Source organism: Anolis sagrei, chromosome 4, assembly GCF_037176765.1.
Source record: "Anolis sagrei isolate rAnoSag1 chromosome 4, rAnoSag1.mat, whole genome shotgun sequence".
Classification (NCBI taxonomy): domain Eukaryota; kingdom Metazoa; phylum Chordata; class Lepidosauria; order Squamata; family Dactyloidae; genus Anolis; species Anolis sagrei.
Window position 1 is genome coordinate 214,422,952 of NC_090024.1, and position 22,427 is coordinate 214,445,378.

The 22,427-nt window shown below is 37.5% G+C and overlaps 1 protein-coding gene across 2 annotated transcripts in view; it reads left to right on the forward strand.

Annotated features, from left to right (window-relative positions):
- DHX35 (DEAH-box helicase 35) overlaps window positions 1-22,427 on the forward strand; it is a 41,391-nt gene that overhangs the window by 10,168 nt on the left and 8,796 nt on the right. Inside the window, exons 2-19 of one of the 2 annotated variants that reach the window (XM_060772233.2) lie at window positions 19-152; window positions 690-782; window positions 2,789-2,866; window positions 4,194-4,298; window positions 5,303-5,364; window positions 8,092-8,161; window positions 9,172-9,231; window positions 10,395-10,507; window positions 10,734-10,958; window positions 12,140-12,236; window positions 14,221-14,379; window positions 15,776-15,986; window positions 17,731-17,855; window positions 18,202-18,256; window positions 18,427-18,522; window positions 19,668-19,762; window positions 21,054-21,131; window positions 22,178-22,307. In XM_060772233.2, the coding sequence (XP_060628216.2) occupies window positions 19-152; window positions 690-782; window positions 2,789-2,866; window positions 4,194-4,298; window positions 5,303-5,364; window positions 8,092-8,161; window positions 9,172-9,231; window positions 10,395-10,507; window positions 10,734-10,958; window positions 12,140-12,236; window positions 14,221-14,379; window positions 15,776-15,986; window positions 17,731-17,855; window positions 18,202-18,256; window positions 18,427-18,522; window positions 19,668-19,762; window positions 21,054-21,131; window positions 22,178-22,307 (1,986 nt within the window). The remainder of the gene's footprint in view (window positions 1-18; window positions 153-689; window positions 783-2,788; window positions 2,867-4,193; window positions 4,299-5,302; window positions 5,365-8,091; window positions 8,162-9,171; window positions 9,232-10,394; window positions 10,508-10,733; window positions 10,959-12,139; window positions 12,237-14,220; window positions 14,380-15,775; window positions 15,987-17,730; window positions 17,856-18,201; window positions 18,257-18,426; window positions 18,523-19,667; window positions 19,763-21,053; window positions 21,132-22,177; window positions 22,308-22,427) is intronic. The other variant, XM_060772234.2, reaches the window with a different exon arrangement.

Sequence of the window (22,427 nt, forward strand, 5' to 3'; positions counted from 1 at the left end):
ATTTCATTGTTTATATAGGTACAGATGGGCCTGGTGTCAACCTATCAGAGGAAAGGCAGAGTCCTGCTGAAAGTGGATGTGTTTCAGTCATCTATAACCCCTATGTTTCCCTTTCTATTGAACAACAGAGGCAAAAGCTACCAGTTTTTAAGGTATACACTTCTTTTGCTACTTTGAACCGAGTTAATGTAAACATTATTGTTCATCTGTCTATTTGCTATTTCACTGTTTAAATTTATTTTGTATCATGAATATTGATAATATTACAAGGCAGATGGTACCATTTTCATTCATTATAGGCCTTCGTTGGGTTCAGTCAAGGCTGTGCAGGATTGTTTGCTTTTTGGTTTATATTGTATATCTGTTAGCTTTATGTTCTGTCAGATTATATTATTTTGTTGTAATATTTTAGTACTTTTAATGTTATGTTTTAACTGTGCTGTATAGCATTTAGAAAAATCCTATGTTGTGAGACATTTAAGAAGTGTAATAAATAGTCACATGCTATAATATTGTGCATTTGATATGTAGGTCCTGTCAAAGTCATAAAGGCGTGTGCTTGTGTTGATGTTTATCAGATTGTGTAGAAAAGAAATAATGTCCATATAGTATTGTCAGTTATTATATTTGTCTTCATTTCTGTAATATGTCTTTTTTATAAATCACATATAATTGTTGTTTTGTTTTAGCTGAGAAATCACATCCTTTATCTGGTAGAGAACTATCAGACACTGGTCATTGTTGGAGAAACAGGATGTGGGAAAAGCACCCAGATTCCTCAAGTGAGTGTGGAATAAATAATTATTTATTAAAACAGTTTACACTCTACCCTTCAGTGACATTCCCAGGGTTACAGAAAGTACAGGGTGAGGCAGCATAACTTCCTTTTTTCAAAACTTAATAAAACCCATTGTATGAATCAGAAAATTTTCTTTTTTATAATGTAGGTGCATACCTAAAGTTTTGTTTTACGTAGTTTTGAAGATCAAATTAGGTATGTGACATCCCCCATTCTCCATACACTGAGTAAATTGATTTCTGGTGTTTGTCATGACTCTTGCCAGCATAGCAGGTGTTACATTGGCAATTTCATCCTGGCTGTTGGTCTTCAAATCTTGTAGGGTCCTTGGACAGTTCACATAAACTCAGGATTTCAAAAAACCCCATAGCAAAAAATCACAATGGGCCAAATCTGGAGAGTTGGCCGGCCACTCTAAATCTGCTCGAAAAGTAGGTCTCAATGGCAAAAGCACGCTCCTCACTGTTCCAACGCATGATGGTGACTGAAATGTGTCAGAACAAAACTTTATACTCCCGCCTCTCGAATGAGACCACTAGCGCTCCGCTAAGTCTTCAACCGACTGAATGGTGCGCATTTTAAAAAAGGAATTAATGATGCCTCGCCCTTTATAAGAATAGAGTCAGCAAATTTTAACAAAAATCGTAAGTGCTAGACCAGTCTTCCTTAGGAAAGTATTCTGCAATTAGGGAAAAACCAGTATAAAGACCCTCTCAATCATACTTAGAGGAGATCCATTGATATCATTGAGATTTGATGCAGTCATGATTTATTTGGTCCAAGGTTTTCAATTTTTCTGAAGTATACATGACCGCATCTGGATCCAACCCATTGTACTGGAATTAAAGCCAAATGTCTGCACACAGCTGCATCCTTCAAAATCTATCCTACAAATTTAAATTTAGACTAATAGTATATGCAGGTACTTACACCGAGTCATTATCTTCTAGCAAAGAACATAATTTTATTCTTCAATATGTTTTCTACTAATGAAAATATTTTTCTTTTATTTATTATGTCTCATAGTTTTATTTCTTCCACATAGATCAATTTATGCAACACTTTCCTTTCATTTTATTTAACAACCAAAAAAGGATTGAATCTTGATTTTATTCCCTGCAGCAAAAGTGCATCCTGATTAGCGTTCCCATGAGGAAGCTCTGGCAGCAGCAGGAATGAGATCTGGAGGGAATTTTCTTCATTTCTCTCCTTTCCCTGCTTTCCCTACTTTTAAGAAGGAACCACCCCCGCAAGCCCTTACAGCAGATTGTGGGCTGGGACAGAAATGGCAGAGACCTGGGGAGTAGGAGTGGGGGTGGGTGGGTGTCTACTGCTAGTCTGTTCTGCTGCCAGAGATTTTCCTCTTATGACACAGGCCTGTACTTAAAATCCACTCCATTTCATTTGTGAAAGTCAAGTTCAGGGATTTTGAGCCCAACAAATAAGTTTGGCTTCAGAGGTGTTTTCAAGACTCAGGCAAAATATTGGGATGAAAATTGCTTTATATTTTATCTCAAATGGTTTACTGCCACTAACTAAGCCTTAAGGGAGACATTTCATCTTTTTAGAATGGGGAAGAGCTTGCTGAATAATATTGTGGTGAAGAGGAGATGTACATTTGGGAAGAGGCCATTCAGGGAAGCCTTGGGGGTCAATTTGATTCCCATATATGAGGTCTTACATTCCCTGATCCAGATTCAAGTCGTGTGTGAATAATGTTAAGCTGGAAGGTAGTAGCTACCCTAATGGTATGATAATTCTAAGGTTAGGAGATAAATTTTTCTTCCTAAAATCTATCTGTTTTTTCTGGGAGGTATTTTAAAAAGTTATAGTTTGTTTATAACATAGTTTTACTAATTATAGAAGCACATAGAGGGTGGTTGATTTAATTTTACTACTTTATTATTTGCTGTGAAGATGTAACAGGAAGAAATAAAAGAAGCTTGAAACGGATAGTAATTTAAAATTGTGCATTCTTCCCCATTCCAGTATCTAATGGAAGCTGGCTGGACTGCTGAAGGTCGAGTAGTGGGAGTAACGCAGCCTCGCAGAGTTGCATGTGTTTCAGTGAGTCCTTCCACTTTTTATAAGAAATATGATAAATATATCCACCATTTCTATAAGATTTTGCCATTTCTATAACACTTGCAATTTGCATGGTCCAATAAATGATCCAATATAAAGTTAAGCATTCTTGAGTATCATTAAATATTATGGAATGTAGAGTTGTGGAACAGTAATGTGAAGACCAATTCCAAAAACCACCATTGGTTTCAACCAGAGTGGGATTCCTAAAGCATTTCTTGGGCTGAAATGTTTGGTAATGCCTCTCTCTATCACTTCACTTACTCCTTCTGCATCTATCCAAATTAGGACAATGCTCTAATTCTATCAGTCAGAAATCAAAGGCTATAGTGTGATGTATTTTTCAAAGGCATTACCATTCACCAATTCTTTGACTTGCAAATTGTATTGTATAGACAGTTCCAAAAAGGAAATATTATTACTTGTGGCTAGGATGTTTATAAGGTGCATTCAGGCCACTATGACTGCTAATAATCTTGCAGATCATGCTATCCTGGGGCTACATCTTGTACAATGGATGCTCAGCCAAAATCAAAATGCTGAGTAGTAATTGAGAGAATATATTTATTATAAAATACCTGCCTGCCTGCCGTATAAATTACCTTATGCTGCAGTGAAGTGCCAGATAGGCGTTTGTTTTATTTATTTAATTTAAAGATTTGTATGTTTCATTCTAAGGTGATAAATAACGCATATAATAATTATATGCAATATGTAGTAAAACAGCTAAAACATTTTATCTACATTAATGCTATTTCATCATTGTTTACATAAAGTAACTGGGAATATAAATATCTTCAACGGAATTTACAGTTTTCTGGTTTAGATTTCACTTAACACTCTTTAGGAGGGCAATGCATCCCTGAAGTAATGCCACTGGGGGGGGGGGAAGGGGGGGGTCCTTTAAAAAAAATCCTTCTGTTAAGGAAAAAAAAGCATCTCATCTGCTTTTCAAGAGACTATTCCAGCAACACTGTCCCTCTTATGTAGGGAACATAACTGCAGCTCTAGAAATACCAAAAGAGGGAAGCCCCCAACATATAAGGCAGTGGTTCTCAACCTGTGGGTCCCCAGGTGTTTTGGCCTACAACTCCCAGAAATCCCAGCCAGTTTACCAGCTGTTAGGATTTTTTGGAGTTGAAGGCCAAAACATCTGAGGACCCACAGGTTGAGAACCACTGATATAAGGGATTCATAAAAAATACTCAGTTTATATTTGTAATAACCTTTTTCATAATAAATTTGAAATCGTCAGAAATTCTAAATTTACTTAATATCTGCAAGTGTTTAATATGACTTTTTCTACAAGATTGCAGGCCGAGTAGCTGAGGAAAGGGGTGCCTTGCTGGGGCATGAAGTAGGATATTGCATCCGATTCGATGATTGTACTGATCCTCAGGCAACAAGAATCAAGGTGATAATATTGAAAGAAATTGCTTGCATCAATTGTTGGTTACAGTTTTGAATTAATTTTCAAGGGAAGAAACATAGTAGTGGAAAGCTATCATATTTTGTTGGTATAGGGAGTAGATTCCTCCCCAAACCCTTGGGGATACTAGAACAGATTTTGGCTGCTCCTTGTGTCCTATTATTAAAAAGAAACCAAATTATGAATGGGCTAAAAAGAGGGAAGGAGCAAAAATATTTCACAAAGAGATACAGGCTCCATTTTTATTTCTGGTTCTGTGAGCTATGGCAAGATTTATTGTTGTTCATTTCTGAACTTTCAAAATGAGTATTGTTCACTGTTCAGACCTTAGGCTCCAAAATGAAACCCTGACAGCACATGATGTTATAGTAGTTTGTGAGAAGAATGCTCCCTGTCGTGGTTGGATGTTTTTGCATTCTAGCCTTAATTTCTTTTGATACCAATTAGATCTATGCAAGGCAGTGACTATACCAGTGATCTGGTTTCAATGTGAAATTCTGGGCATTGTGTACAACAAATGTGTATTGGTCCTCAATATGGAAGAACTCCCTATCACATTTGTTGTAGCTTATATCTTTAATAATCCCATATAAGTTTCTTCTTCTACAGCTATAGAAATTTGCATCCATTCCAATATGTCCTAAAGCAATAAAAGGATACCAGTTCTGTGTTCTATAAATAGCACCATAAGAGTTGAAGTAAAAATTAATAGGCAGATAGTTGCAATAGTCAGTGCTCCTGTTCACTGCACCAGTTATACCCTTCTCCATCAAGTTTCTCATCTAACTCTGTTTCTTGTAGTCGATAGTGAGTCAGCATTGGCCCGGTAGGTTTTTTTTCTTGTACTTCACACCTAGTTTGTTTGCCAGTGACTACAAAATAATTTGCATTCACTTCTGAACACAATAAGTAAAAGGAACTTATTTTGCCATTCAGAGATTTGTTTGGGTATTTTCTGGATACATATTACATTTGTTTCTGTATTTTAGTTCCTGACTGATGGAATGCTGGTGAGGGAAATGATGGCTGACCCATTATTAACACGATACAGGTAAACGGGGTAACAGTGATTTTAATCTTTTCTATATTGATGACATGAGCCTCTTTTCTTCATATGTATCTAGTTAACTTCCTGTCCTGTCCTGGGTTTTAGAATGGATGCTAATTTGATTGGCAGTGATTTTTTGTTGTTTTGCTTCATACTTAAGAATATATCACAGTAATAAAACATTAGAATGTTATTCATGAGGTTTTACAACACACTTTGTGTCTCCTTTCCTCCCTTCCTTGATTTATCACAGGGTTTTATTTAGCAGTGCCTACTACTTTTCAGGCTAAAGACCACACAAAATTGTTATAAAATGCACTATGAACCACAAAGTGCAGCATATCAGATGGAAAGCCAGATGAAATACACCATTGAATTGAATATGCTGAAAGACATGGCTAAATAAAAAGTCACTCCTATTGCAGTGAAGGGACACATAGTGCCAGTCAAGCATTACTAAGAAAACATTCTAAAACTGGGATACCACAAATCAGGGCTTTCCTTATTTCACCTTCAGATTCACAGAATGGCTTCTTAAAAGGGCACCGGTAAGAGGTGGCAGTTCTTCAGCTATTCTGGTCCCAAACCCTTTCTGCTTTCGAAGGTGGAGATGATTCCTAAAATTGGAAGGGACTAGGTATCTATGCAGTTCTAAAATAGGCAAGAGAAGTTTCACACATTGGCCTCAGAATAGCCTGTGTGCCCTAAGTTTCACTAGCGGAACTTTCTGAATTACCTTCATCTGTAATTGCAGTATTCTAAACTTTGTGAGCTACCTTCAAGGACGGTCTTATCTGCAATCCCAGTAATGCAATTGGTTTGTTGCCAGTATGTGAATAATTGTCCTCAGGCTGTCTCTGTATATAAGATACTGCAGCTGATTTGAACTTACAGAGGCAGGGCTGAATCTCATAGCATCCTCAAATTGCAGACCTGCTGTTTAAGAATATTACCATCCTAGTCAAAAGAGATCATCAGCCACCTCAATCTGTAAACATCTCTTCTATCACTCTGAATTCAGTTTATAAGTCCCATTAGCTCAGTTACTCAACTTGAGTACCAGTTCAATATTTTGAAGCATTATCTGCATTAAAAATGGTGTGTGTGGGGGGATGGGGGAGAAACAGCATTGGATGTGCTAATTTTAGTCCAGATTTCCACAGACGTTTTGTGGGAAACCAAGCACGCTTATAGGTGACACCATAGCATAACTGCCATAGAATATATGGTAGTAATTTCTTTTTAAGAAAACCCTCTGGCCCACAAGTCATTTTGCAACCCTATATATATTTGGAAGAATGATTAGCTTTTAAGACTTAAATGTCTTTCATAGAATCATAGAATCAAAGAGTTGGAAGAGACCTCATGGGCCATCCAGTCCAACCCCCTGCCAAGAAGCAGGAATATTGCATTCAAATTACCCCTGACAGATGGCCATCCAGCCTCTGTTTAAAAGCTTCCAAAGAAGGAGCCTCCACCACACTCCGGGGCAGAGAGTTCCACTGCTGAACGGCTCTCACAGTCAGGAAGTTTTTCCTCATGTTCAGATGGAATCTCCTCTCTTGTAGTTTGATCTCCTCTCTTGTAGTATACTATAGGGGTTTCCCCAGTATGTTTTAGGCCCCAGAGAGTTTTTATTTTGAAATCAGGAAGTAAATGTAAAGAGCATTGCAGACATGTTGAGTATTTTTTAAAAATAAAAATAAAAATCGGAAGATATGCACACAGTGGGGAAAGTATCTTCAAACTCTAGTTAGGAGACAGGTAGTTGCCCACCAGTGCCGTGTTTCTCTTCCTCCTCTGAGCCTTGGGAAGGCAGGTCATCTTCTCTGGACTCAGAGGGAAAGCGGGGGGGGGGGGGGGGGAGAGAAACACAGTGCTGGCAAGACAGCTATCGCCAGTGCTGTGGCATTCCTTCTCCTCTAAGCCTTGGGAAGGTGGTGCAACCCAGGCTTAGAGGAAAAGTGGGGGAGAAATAGGGCTCTGGAGTAAGGGTTCTCCAGCTCTGTGTTTCTTCTTCTCCTTTGAGGCTTGGGAAGGTGATGCGCCTTTCCCAGACTTAGAGGAAAAGTAGGGGGAAAGCACGGTGCTGATGGAAATGCTCTTGCAAGTGCTGTGTGTCTCCTCCTCCTCCCAGATCACCTCCTCCTGTCCCAACCCCATCCTTTCCCATCCCCAGCTGTTCCAGCCCATGTCTGGGCCCAGCCCTGGCCCTTCTGGCTCCAGCCCCATCCCTTCTACTCCCATCTTGCAAGTGGGCCCAGAAGGCAGCTCAAGGGCAAAAAGGTTTGCCCATGCCAGGTCTAGAATCAACCGTGAAATCAGGAACACAACCATTTAAAAATGGTGCCCAGGTTCTATCCAGAAAGTTGGTGATATGCATGGATGTATGTTGTCGTCAAGTCAAAAATCTTCATTGCTTACAGTAAAGGAAATTGGCTGACCTGCTCCATTAGTTGCATTTCCTGAGTTATTTACACAGTGGTGCTTCCTTGATGGCTATTGCAGATCAGTTGAAGTTTTTAAATCCTGTAAATCAAAAATGTATGACTTCTAATAATAGTTTGCATAGCTATTCTATAATTGTCTAACTGGGATTATTATACAGTGAATTATATTTGCTAATTCTTATCTCATAGAATCATAGAGTTGGAAGAGGCCATATAGGCCATCTAGTCCAACCTCCTGCCATGCAGGAAAATGAACTTTATGCTTTTTGCTTTGTTTCAGTGTAATCATGTTGGATGAAGCCCATGAAAGAACCTTATATACAGACATTGCCATTGGTTTGCTAAAAAAGGTCAGAATTTCCTAATACATTTCTGTTTTGTCACCCTTCCTTTAACAGTGGGAAGAAAAGAATATGGAATTGCAATGCTTGTAGCTGAAATCCGTTAATATTGCTATTAGACTGCCAACAGCTGTGAGCCTGTTACCATCAACATTACAGGGTGCCATTTTCTAGCAATGTCCTTTTCTTTTCATTTGCTGTTCTGAGAGATTGCAGATGGCACTAATTCTGAGTTTATTCCTTTAAAAATATACACTTTGTTAGAATACAGTTGTCTCCTCCACATTTGCAGCTTTGATTATTCATATATTTGATTAAAATGTTCTCATCTCTACACCCTCTAGTGTGATTTTTTTTGTCAGTTTTGGTCAGTCTGGGGGACCAAGAAATTCTTAGAGAGAACATCTTTCTAAGAATCTCTAGATCCTCTAGTATGATTCTATGGTCAGTTTACAGTGGAAGTCAACCATAAAGTCATGCTAAGACCTACAAATTCTTAAAGAGGTGTTTTCTCAGTATTTTTTAAACAGTATCTTCATTTGTTTTTCACTTTCACATGGGGTTTTGTGCTCCAAACCCCAGTAAATGTGGAGGGCTGACTGCAATTTTTTTTAAGTGGAAATAGAAAAATCTGTACTTTAACTATAGTTGGTAGTTTGCAAGGCTTTAAGATAAACAGTTGTTGGGTTGTTTCATAAAACTTGTTTATGGATTCTCTTGCAATCTGTTTAATACTTTAAAACTGTTTAATAATCAGGGAAAGATAAATCAACAGTGAAAAGCAGTTTTAGTGATATCCCACTTCTCTAATCTGGTTTATACTGGCTGAAGGCATGCTCCTTTTCTCAGTCAGACACGGATGAGTAGATCACTCTTTGTACACATATACCCATATTTTGAAAGGCTTCATATTTATATGAAGTTTGCATTTTACACAAATTATACAAACAATTATTAGATTTGAGAATGTTTGGCCATAACTGAGTAAGTTTTACATTTTTCTCTACTGCATTTTACAGGTTCAAAAGAAGCGAGGAGATCTTCGTCTAATTGTAGCATCGGCCACACTTGATGCAGAGGTAGTTCTGATAGATTTGATTTAAACAATGCTCAGGGGTTCTTAATTTCAACTGCCATTCTTGTTTGGTCTTATACCTTTATGATTCACAGTTTTCAGTTACAGAAGTGCCATTTACTGAGAACATGTGCTAGCCAGACCCAAGTCTCATAACAAAGGCTGATAAACTATGTAACAAAATTTGAATTGTTTTCTGTTCCTGATTTGAAGTAGTTATTATACTCCAGAAACTTTGTTTTTGTGGCTGCCACAAACTATGTTGAGACTCTTTGAGACATTCATTGAAAAACTATAGCAAAATGTGCTGCAGGATGTCCTACAAAAAACAATGTCTTTTCCATGTTTTTGTGATAGAACCAATTAGAAAATGACATTTATAACCCAGGAACAAACATAGTGTAATTATTGCTCTTAATGCTAGCTTTGTTCCTTAATTATTGCTCATATGTGTTCAAAGATAGATAGATAGATAGATAGATAGATAGACAGACAGACAGATATCATTTCCTATTGCAGTACTGTTGGAAAAAATGGTTAACTATTTGTTGTTGTTTCTTGATCTTATGAGCAAGTTTCTATCTTGGGTTTACCAAGCCACCCTGAGTCTCCCTGGGGAGATGGTGGCGAGGTCTAAATAAAGTTTAATAAATAAAGTTTAATAATTTGTTCAATAAATGTCTCTTGTTAAATCAAATAAACAGAAATATTAATGGTAATAGTAATCAGTAGCAGAATTAGTAATAATACTTGTAAAATAACTCAGGGTCTCTGTACAAACATACTAAATGCATTGTTGTTGTTCATTCGTTCAGTCGTCTCCGACTCTTCGTGACCTCGTGGACCAGCCTACGCCAGAGCTCCCTGTCAGCCGTCACCACCCCCAGCTCCTTCAAGGTCATACTGCTTTGAAAATGTGTTGCTAAGATTAAAATATCATTTTTCAGAAAATAACTAATATCCATAGCCTAAATCCAATCGTTGGATCCATTAAATCTAGTTGCTAGACTTGTTAAATTAATGAAAGCCAAAACAATGGATCTGTTCTAGTTAGGAACCTTGGATTTAGATACAGGTTGATAATTTAAAGTGGCCTCAGTCTCCCAATCTTCTGTACGTCTACTTCCTTTCAGTGATGGTGGTGCTGATTTACTATCTTTATCCTAGAAATTTAGGGATTTCTTTAACCAAAATGAGACCAGTGACCCAAGCAAAGATACCAGCATGATCCTAACTGTGGAAGGCCGAACATTTCCAGTGGATGTCTTCTACATTCAGAGGTCTGTTCCTGTTTAATGCTTGTAAGTGGTGGCTGGAGGAACATGTAACTTTGCTACCCACTTGTCAACCAAGTTTGGGTGGGAAGGGAGCATAAGTATTATTATTTATTTATGTTTTTCTTTTAAAGGAATGTTTCACATGGGCTTCGGTACCAACACGTAAAGGATGTACTCCTAAGTCTGTTTTCCAATTGAATGTGTCTTTCTCCTATTTTGTGAGCAACAGGCGCAGACTTCAGTGGAGGAGGGCTTCGGGAACCTTCCCCCGTCCCCTTCTGCACCGGCCAGCTGGAGCAGACTTCAGACGAGTGCTACGGGGACTCGGTGGAATCTTCATGCTTTTCCTCCCCTGGAATCTTAGTCCTCCCCTTCCCCCTCCACAGAAGGGATATGGGCAAACCTGGCAGCACCTTCATGCCCTCTCTCCTCCTCCACAAAAGGAGATGGACAGGTCCGATGGCAGAAGTGGGCTTGTTTTTTTAACCCCGCACACACAGTTCTTACTTTTGCCCTTGTGCTGAGCAAGGAAATGTGGGTGTTATAGGTGGATAACCATATGCTTATAAATCGTGTCCCGTTGTGATCTTCAAACCTCAGTACTATTACATTAGACGTAACTGAGGAGTGTTCAGATAATTGTGACAAACTTTTCTGAAAGAATAGCCACATTAGGTGTGGTGGCCTCTTCATAGTTAAAAAATTGTTATGGTATGAGTTAGGTTAGTGACTCTTTGAGTAAATGTAGAAAATGGTATGTACATGTAAGTATGGGTACAGTTAAAATATTATTTGTTTGAAGAGACTGACTGTTATGGCTGCATTGGTGGTGTGGGTTTTCTACCACCTCAAAGGATTTATTTGCAAATCTATGATAGAAAACTAGGATAGCTGGTTTATTTTACTAGAGTTCTATTATAAAAAATGGGCTTGTAACCAGTGCATATATGAATCACTCATACATGTATTTTTACATCAGTGCTGGCACCCCTCTGATACCAGCTTCAGGAAATATATCAAAAACTGCCTGATTAGTAGGCATGGCGCACTCATTGGATAGTGTAAATGGCAACTACACGAAAAGCATTGTGTTTGAAGTGTTCTGGAAGTTCTATATCTGTGATGATCAGAAACGTAAGAATCATTATCTAGCCATGCTGAACATCCTTGTGTGATCCAGCCCATTTTTTTTTACATTTCTGAAAACAGTGCTCTTGCTTATTGTCTATGCCAAGACAACATTTCAAAATGTATTTGTCTAGTTTTTAATCCTTTCTGTGGAAATACTACATTTTCTAAACCCATGACCCTCAATATGTTATATAAAAACCTATTGAAATGTTTAAATGTTTGTGAAATCCGTATCTTTGTGTAAAAGAGGTATTAAAAGAATTTGTGGGAACACGAAAGGAAGAAGCAAAATAACAGGATGATTTTGAAGCATTGAAGAAGGATCCGCTTCCTGTAATTTGTTTCTAATATTGTAACATATAGTTAAACTCTTACAAGGATGTGATTTATTTATGCTATTTATAGAAGCCAACTTTATATTTTGGGATTTTCTTCTTCGGTGATAAGAGGAAGACACATATAGGTACTTGTTTTTAAGATGTGTGCATATGTTTTCTCCAACAGTCCTGTTCCAGATTATGTGAAATCAACTGTGGAAACTGTCATGAAAATTCATCAGACAGAAGGTGATGGGGATATTCTGGCATTTTTAACTGGCCAGGTAGACACAACAGAAATGTTTGTCCTGTTGATTGTTGTTTTGGTGTAAGGCGTTGGTATAAATCCTGGGTAACACTAGCACAGAAGTGGACATGGGTGTGCATGAAAGACCAATTTCGGTTTTAAAAAGTCAAAAAACCAGAAACAGATGTCGCCAGAGGTCTACTTGCCACTCTGGAAAATTGATGCTTTTGATATTATGCAGTGTACGGAGCCCTGAAACCTGTTTAAAAAGTGAATTGCCACCAGTGAGAGCTTCTAAAATGAAGAATTCGCCTGAATAATTAAAGAATCACAAAAGCATCACTGGGGGCATTTTAACCTTGAGGCTACTCCTTGCTCATCTCTGTGCTAATCAGATGAAAATCCCCACTATTGCATGCACTGAATTAGGCTAATGTTCAAATGGTTGTGCAGCAAGTTTGACTTTCTTATATGATAATTTTCTCTGATGCAATCCTTTCTACTCACTAGTGTTCTAGTGTTTGGCATGTTTGATCAGGTCCTTCTGCACTTATGCTTCAGTTTCAAATAATCAAAGTAGTGACATGTGAAAAACAGGAATTGTGAGACACAGAAGAGCAATAGCTTTCTCTGTCATTCTTGTCTAGCAATGTGTTTTTCTATCTGGAATATAAAATGAGGAAGTTTTAGCATCAGAATATTATGCTAAAATATTCTTATTTTATTATTTTCCTGATCGGACCTGCACTAGAGAGACCTTCTAATCCTAAATTTCCAAAAAATGTAGTACTTTTTTTTAATGTAAACCTGAGAAATGTACAGTGAAACACCTTGGCCAACATAGAATATCCATGATAATACTTTTGTCTTAGGTACATGAACTTTATGCCAAATGCTTAATTTGAGTGATGTCTACCTATCGATGCTTTTGAGCTGTGGTGTTGGAGGAAACTGCTGAGAGTGCCTTGGACTGCGAGAAGATCCAACCAGTCCATCCTCCAGGAAATAAAGCCCGACTGCTCATTGGAGGGAAGGATACTAGAGACAAAGTTGAAGTACTTTGACCACATCATGAGGAGACAGCAAAGCCTAGAGAAGACAATTATGCTGGGGAAAGTGAAAGGCAAAAGGAAGAGGGGCCGACCAAGGGCAAGATGGATGGATGGCATCCTTGAAGTGACTGGACTGACCTTGAAGGAGCTGGGGGTGGTGACGGTCGACAGGGAGCTCTGGCGTGGGCTGGTCCATGAGGTCACGAAGAGTCGGAGACGACTGAACGAATGAACAACAACAACTACCTATCCAAGGGAGCCAACAGGGAGCTCTGGCATGGGCTGGTCCATGAGGGCACGAAGAGTCCGAAGCAACTGAATGAGTAAACAACAATAAACAACTTCCTATCCAAATCCAGATATATTTAATCAAGACTAGTAAAAAAATATGTTTGCAATAATGTGATATTCTGGGGATCCATATCACATTATTACAAATTCCTAATAACGCCTCAATAACGTTGAAGCTTTTAATTGCAAACAACCCAGAATATTCCTCCAAAGTCCCTCTTGATTAAACGAAATAGTTTGTATGAAGTACCAAAATGAGTGAAGTTGGAATAATTAGATATGAGAAGGTGTTATATTAGAAGTACGTCAAAAAGGCCATGATATCTGAATAGCAGTCCAGCCAGAAAAAAAGAAGAAATGTGCAGATGATTTAGGCATCTATTTTTTGTGTTTGAAGCAGACATTTTATAACTAAAGATTCAGGTACTGGTTGTTACACAATCTTCTGTTGTGCTATCTTGTTCTGAAATTGGCTTTCAAATGGGAAAAAAGTTTAATTTTCTGCCTAAAATCCATCTTCAATGTTCAGCTTTGTGTGTTTTTTTTTAAAGATAATAAAACAGGAAGAAAAGCTAACAAGAGTCAATTCAATGTTGTCTATGAGCATATCTTAATCCTTGTGATATAGCCTTGAACTAAATTTATTTTGATCTTTCATTTATCTTTATGCCTTTCTAGGAGGAGGTTGAAACTGTTGTTTCAATGCTGATAGAACAAGCACGGATCCTTGCTCGCACAGGAATGAAGAAACACCTGCGTGTTCTTCCTATGTATGCTGGGTTGCCTGCTTCTGAACAGATGAAAGTTTTTGAGCGGGTATCTCATAATGTTAGAAAGGTAAAGTCACTTCCAGTGTTGTTGTCATGAATGTAGTTTCATTAGGCATCATGCTTGTATTCTGGTTGTTTAACAGTATAACAACCACCTTCCCACAGTGTATTTGGCAATCTACCCTTTGGAGGTTTTTTGGGAGGTGTTCTCTTCATACCAGTGGTTTGAGTGTTGGGTTATAATTTTGCCCTACCTGGGTTCAAATCCCAGTTTAACCATGGAAACTCACTGTATGACCGTGGGCAAATCAGTCTCAGAGGAAGAAAACGAGAAAGCTCTTCTGAAGACATTTTGTCAAGAAAACCCTATGTTAGGTTTGCCTTATGTTCACCATAGTCAGAGATCACTTAAAGGTATACCACAACAACCTCTCAATACATCTGTCTATGTCATTCTGATTGACAGTTACAGCAATTTTGCTTCCTTTTATGTTTTATGTTGTTCAGAGGTCCTCATCTACTACACCACTCTCCTTGAAATGCTGGATGTGTAAAAGATAGTCTAATTGTTGCAGGACTAGATAAACATTTGGTTTGACCCAACATGAATCTACTTACTTTCCTAAAATTGAAATTTGTCTCCTATGACAATCCCCACAAATGTATTTATAGTTGTTTTTGTTTTCCTTTATCTTTTAAAAATATTGGAATGTTACGCACTTTTGTTTTAAACATCATAGCAAAAATATCTCCTTAATTAAACTGAATGAGAAGAACAGTTTAAAAGGAGAAAACAACAGTTTGTATTCCTGTCTGACAATGAAGTTGCTCATGCTTCCAGTCCATTACATGTGAACTCCATTTTGCAATGTTGTTTCCTAATTACAGTTGGCTCTCTTTATCCATGGATTGTGCATTTACTGATTCAACCATCTACAGCTTTAAAAAAATCCCCAAAACAAAACTTGATTTTCCATTTTATATAAAGGACACCATTTTACTAAGCCATTGTATATAGTGGGATTTGAACATCCGTGGATTTTGCTATCCTTGAAGGGGTCCTAGAATCAAACCCGAGTGGATACAAGGGGCCCACTGTAGTGTTTACTGACCTTCCCTCAACTGTGTTTTATGCATGTTTTGAATGATATCTGTAATTTAATAACTTATTAACTAAGATATGGGAATGTAGTGAAGATTTAATGAAATGATTTTGATGTTTTATAGTGCATCATTCTTGCCAGGTAACAGGAGATATGCATTTGTGGCTATTATTGCTCTAATTCTAAATCCTACTTTTTAACAACTGTCTTCTTTGTAACAACTCTAGCTGTTTTGCTTCATTTTTTTCTTTAATGGAACTCATTGGAAAAGCATTATTGGATATTTTCTCAAGCTTATCAAATTACTAATCACTGAACACAATGAGCCTAAAACAGACTGATTTTCTATGGTTATTTCAGGTCATAGTGGCTACCAATATTGCAGAAACATCTATCACAATCAATGGCATTTCATTTGTGATTGACTGTGGCTTTGTGAAGCTCCGTGCATATAATCCAAAAACAGCAATTGAATGCCTTGTGGTCGTGCCAGTATCAAAAGCCTCGGCTAATCAGAGGGCAGGTCGTGCAGGCCGGAATCGTTCAGGAAAATGCTACAGACTTTATACAGGTGGGGATGTGCTCTTTTGCTGGTGGTAGTATGCTTAAAAATTCTGTAGGTGTCTTCGGGACAATTAAAAAGTACAATTCTGTCTTAATAAGATTTATGTAATGGATATGCAATTATTTTAAATATATTATTATTATTATTATTATTATTATTATTATTGGTTTGTAATACATTTTAATAAAGTAAACACATTTTATAGTGTAGTTCTTATTGGAGTATATTATAGGTTGGACACTATTTTGTGTATATTTTTCAAAATTTTAAGACTCTGCTTATTTTGCAAAATTTCATATATAGGACAAATGAAACCAATAAGTGTATCTTGTCTTTATAGAGTTAATATGTGTATTGAGGAAGCAATTTCTGGGAATTTGGTCATCTAAGTATTAACAATCTAAGTGTAAATATGAGTTAAAGAAAGGGATAGCGTAGTCAAATTACAAAAAAATTGAACACCGAAAAAGTGTCATTAATTGGTACTATTAATTCTAATCATGCCAAGTATTACATGATACAATCACCTGACACTGACTAGCCAGAATAATGATGAGCAGTTAAATGGTTGCATGATTGTATGAACAGTGACCTTGTACAAAAATATAACCTCATTGGGTTGTTGTAGGTTTTTCAGGCTGTGTGGCCATGTTCTAGAAGCATTCTCTCCTGATGTTTCGCCTGCATTTGTGGCAAGCATTCTCAGAGGTTGTGAGGATGCTTGCCACAGATGCAGGCGAAAGATCAGGAGAGAATGCTTCTAGAACATGGCCATACAGCCCAAAAAACCTACAGCAACCCAGTGATTCTGCCCATGAAAGCCTCCGACAATACATATAACATCATTTTCAGTTGGATAATGGCTGACCTTGAACAATGGGACTATTACAAACCCTGTCTAATTGGTTGAGCATGAAATATAAGTAGAGCTTGTCAGTAAACCGACTGATAACAGACAATCAGTTAATAGTAACACTCACTATGTGAATGTGTAGATAACCAGAAATTTGAGATACTATATAATCCAGTGTTAGACCAGAAAAAGTAAGTAGTCTCTTGAATAGCTTACTTGCTATGTCATTCCTAATTGAAGACCATACTTCATAAAGTTGATTATATCTGCAAATATAGATACTGCACTGTCCAGTGTTCTACAATGCCTTACAAAGTATATAGGATCTAAGATGTTTCATTGCTTACATAGAAAAGTATGATAGGAATGTGCCTAAACTGTAAAGCTTATATTTATCCTTGAGAGTTTGTATGGGTGTGGGTGAATATGACAGAGTGAGCGTGAGCGTGGGAGAAAATAAGAGAGAGAGAGAGAGAGAGAGAGAGAGAGAGAGAGAGAGGAACATCTTAAAAGATTACCTAGCTGTCTGCCTTATTCTCTCATATTAAATATCCAAAAATTCAAACACTTAAGATTACTGTTTGTGGGCTTCGGGATTCAAGCCATACTTCATTAACCAAACTCTTTTTCTGTATAAATGGTAGCTTCCTTTCCTTGTTTTTCATTCCTGTGTTCTGCCAAACACCCTGGATCCCCTTTACAGTCAAATCAAACTCCACCATGCCTCAGTTTCTACAATATTACCTTGGAGATGTCCTGTGACCACCCTACTAAATAAAATTGTATCGCTTCAACTGCTTCTTGGTTTTTGCATGAACTTTTTTGTTCTTTATAATAGAATGAATGCATATAGCTTCAATGGATTCGTAAATTAATAGTTTAATTTTCTCTTAACAGAAGAAGATTTTGAGAAGTTACCACAATCCACCATTCCTGAGATGCAGCGCAGTAACCTTGCACCAGTCATCCTGCAGCTCAAAGCTTTAGGAATTGACAATGTGCTAAGGTTCCCCTTCCTCTCAGTAAGTATGAGACTCTTGTTTAACTGTTTATCTTGTATAGTTTGGTTTGCCAGATTCACAGTACAAGCCACATTTCAAGGACATCAAGGGTTACTCTTCCTTTACTTTGCCACCTACATAACATTCTCTTCTATGTCAAACAACACAGATAAATAGACTCTCATATTTAATTGCTTTCCATATCTCAGCAGGAATCTTGTATGGGTGAATGCATACGGGTAGAAGAGATTGATCTTTGTTTTCTGACTCTTCTAGTTTGCTCAACTTTTAGTATTAGCCCCCAAGAAAGAGAAGTACATTTCTTTTTGAAAAGGTACTGGGTAAATATATATTCTTTTTCTTCCAGCCTCCACCTGCTCAATCAATGGTTCAAGCTTTGGAGCTACTCTATGCATTGGGAGGTAAGATTATTTAATTTTCATTATTATATATATTAAAAAGATTTCTGTACAGAGAATCATTCTTTTAACACATGTATAATTAGTTCATTTCAAAGTATGTTATAATATATAATATTATATATAGAGCATGGGTCATCAAAATTTATGTTTTGCATTTTCTTCTTCTCTAGGGCTTGATAAATATTGTCGTCTTACTGAACCTCTTGGAATTAGGATAGCAGAGTTTCCTTTGAATCCTATGTTTGCTAAGATGCTTCTAGAATCAGGTAATTCCAAAGATACATAGTTGCAATTAAGCCTTCTTGTAGTTAATTTCTGATAATTAGGTGATGAGAATGCTCTGCAAGGCATTTTTCACCTAAATGGATTATTAGCTGTTTGGTTTTCTTTAATAGTAGACATTTGGGTCATGCTTGTATTATGATGGTAGAATGTAGGAGATATGGAAGCAGTACTAAAGAGACTATGCTTCATTTAAGTCCATACTACAAATGAAGCAAAGATATGATTGTTGTGACAATTTATTGAATAAATTCTGACTTAATCCTCCTCCTTTGCTTGTTACAGTTATTAAGATCTACTAATCAATATGTGCACCATTTGTTCCCTGAGGTTGACTTTTAGGCAGTTGCTCATGATATATATGGGACTCTGGTAACCCACATTCCCATTTCAGCTTTTTCATCTGCCAAAAGGTTTAGGGGAATCTCTAGAATAGCATTAAGTGTAGTGGAGGGAGCTGCAGTCATAACAGAAAATTTAGCTATTGTTTTGTCTTGTCCATCACACCTTCTATCCAAATGGCATGAGTCTATCTATTTTTTTAAAATGTATGTTCCTACATCTTTGTGATAAGACAAGCTAGAAATGAGAAGTTTTTGGATTTCAGTATTTTAGAAGACATATACCTACACATTATGAAAAAGGGGAAAGTGGGGCTAGTGCCAGCTGAGTTTTTCCTCAAGGAGCCCTGTTGGGGGAAAGAGAAGAGGAAGGACTCTGCTTACACGAGGCCTCTATAAAAAGCAGATATGCTAGGTGTTTTGCCAGGTATCAGCACGCTTTCCTTCAAGCAACGTAGCCAGGAAGGAAGAGAAAAATCTCTCTTCCCCCCCCCCCCAATCTCTCTCCGTGCTGGATACAGGCAGCAGCCAGTAGTGTTGTTCTACTCTCATAGCTCCTTGAAAAACTGAATAGGTGCTGGATGTGTGGCTGTCCCCCTTTCCCCAAAAGTGGCTAGAGGCACAAAGCTTTGGGTTTGCGCCTCTAGTCCCTTGGATAAAGGGACTACATGTTAACTGCTAATATATCTTTAACCAGGTGATTATGCAAACCACATTGTATTATTTGGAGTTTCAGTATTTAGCAGTGAGAAAGTGAAGTTTCTCCCACCCTTCTGATTATTTTGCAGGGAATTTTGGTTGCTCCCAAGAGATCCTGAGCATTGCAGCCATGATGCAAATCCAGAATGTCTTTATGATTCCTCCAAACCAGAAGTCACAAGCTGTAAGTGTTGTTTCTGTACTCAATGACATTATTTCTTGCCTCTTCCAGTTCCTTTGGAAAGCTGAATATCTTGTTTAAATTCATCTTGTTGACTGTATCTATAATTACATCTGAGAAGTTTGACTGTGTTGTAATGATTCAGCCTGTAACATGAGATAAAGTGAGACTTGTTCATTTCTTGATTTAAAAAATGCATAATCAGTTAAAATTTAACTTTAAACCTAACGTTTAGCCTAAATTTGAACTGCTAATCCAATGACAGGGATTCAGCCTGTTTCGTTTTGTTATATCTCTTGAAAGTTCACATATAAAATTAAGGTAGGTTTGTGGTCCTGGATATTCAGGTGCAATACTGAATGCTTTTACCTATCTTAGGCTTGCTTTTTTTGGGGGGGGGGGGGGAGGAGGTAGCCTTAATCACTGTTGCACATGTTCAGAGTTGGCTAGCAGCCGAATCTTTGAAGAGCTAATTTATTGGAGCATGGTTTCCCCACTTTAATCTGGCTTTCTTTTTGCTCATTTCAAAATAATTTATTTTTTTATCTTGAAAGCCCAAAACAATTTAGGATTATAGACTTAAAAGACCATCTCCTCTGAAAAGGTCCTGTTGGCCCTCAGATATTAGCAAACTTTTTGCGTATCTTACTTATGTCTCAGTTCATCTATAGTGGGTATGAAGATATGGAAATCATGCTCTTGTTGTTGAGTTCATTCCATGAAATACACTGTTTAAGAAATCTGCCTGGCCCCTTCTTGTTACTGGTTGAATATATGAAGGAAGGAAGGAAGGAAGGAAGGAAGGAAGGAAGGAAGGAAGGAAGGAAGGAAGGAAGGAATTTATATATATGCGCACGTCTGTGGCCTATCATGTTTTTGGCTAATATTATTTCTACACCTTCAAATCTAGTTGTTTGTATCTTCTACTTTGGCCTTTGTTTTTATAATTTGTGTCTAAATATGATGCTTTTAAAGTTGCTACTCCTTGTCATGTTTGAAAACAGGATAGAGATGGGAAACCAGTACGCATATTCCCCTTAACAAATACATTGCTTGCTTTCTGCATGTGAGGGAAGGGAAATAGTCAAATAAATCAGAATAATGTCATATTATACAAAACATATCACATTCATCGAAATTGCAATGTATTAAGAAATATATTTGTACCAAGCTTTTGTAAAAGTCAGAAAGATTCACGCATTTCTTAAATTGATTCCACAGTCTTAAGTGGAACTGTGTGGTCTCTTTCTAAAAGGACTCTGTATATAAGTTTGTAATCCTTTCTCCTTTTCAGATCAGAGAACACAGAAAATTTGCTGTTGAAGAGGGTGACCATCTCACTATGCTTAATGTCTATGAAGCCTTTATCAAAGTAAGCATAAAGCTAAAGCACAAAAAGACCAATGAGGCCTGATTTTAAGTCCTCAGTTCAGCTGATGATAGTCTTAGGCAGAGAATGATCCAACATAGAGACTAGCTGTGTGTTGTAGGCTAAGTGAAACCAACACAAGTTTTGATGGAAATTATGTTTCATCCAAAACTCTTGCAGTCCTGCTTGGTCCTTTGTGACTTAAAATGTTTTGTAGCAAGCCATGTGACTATGTTCATACAAGTGTATCTCCTTCATTTAGGGACAAGGATTCTCAAACTCAACACAATCCTTGTGCTGTCAGCAATCCCAGATTTCTAGAACGCTTGCTTGCAGATATGTTTGGCATACATGCACTTTTTCTGATTAATGTACTGCCTTGAGTGTAGCACGCCCTCATTTATAATGGCTTTGTCAACTGGAATTTAGATTTGGATTGCAGAGAAATTTGATATTTGATAGCAGTGAAGTCATGAGAGTTCCAATGTTGCATATCAAAGTGTCTTTCGCAAATTTTGGTCTCGATCTTCTTCTCTTATTGCTGACAGGGTTGTATTATGATGATGTTTATTTATACCCTGCTTTTTTCTCTCCACAAAGGAGACTCAAAGCGGCTTACATTAAACGTGTTTCAATGCCATTTAGAATCTACAAATATACAAACATTGAAAAAGAATTAAATACCTATGGCATTAAAACATTTAAAGTTAAAATCCATAAAAACTGTTTAAAACCATACTAAAACCATAGCACCCCTGCCTTGATCTTAAAAATCTTCTTTAAAAGCCTGTCTGAATAAAAAGGGTTTAGCCTGCCACCGGAAGGACAGCAGGGAATGGGCCATTCTGGGTTCCCTGAGAAGGGAGTTCCAGTGTTTGATGATTTTAAATGTATTTTTGCCATATTGTATACAGATTTGGGGCCTTTATGCTCTGCTTCCCCATCTATAATGTAAAGGCAAGGAAACACTGGAATGAAGTTAGGGCTAGCAAGTTTTTGAAGCCAGCTTTTCCATTGCTGTTTAGATGTTTGTTTTTCTCCCTGTGTAGCACAACAAAAGTTCTCAGTGGTGTCAAGATCATTTTTTGAACTACAAAGGCCTTGTCAGGGCCACAGCTGTGAGAGAACAGCTGAAAAAACTCCTTGTCAAGTTCAAAGTACCGAAAAAATCCTGTGAAGGTATGAGAAATAGAATGTCGATGATTTCTGTTGATGATTCTTTGCATGTCCTTTCACAACAATTTGTATAATTGATTGCTTTGCTTACCATTTAGCAGGAGCTTGTAACATCCATTCATT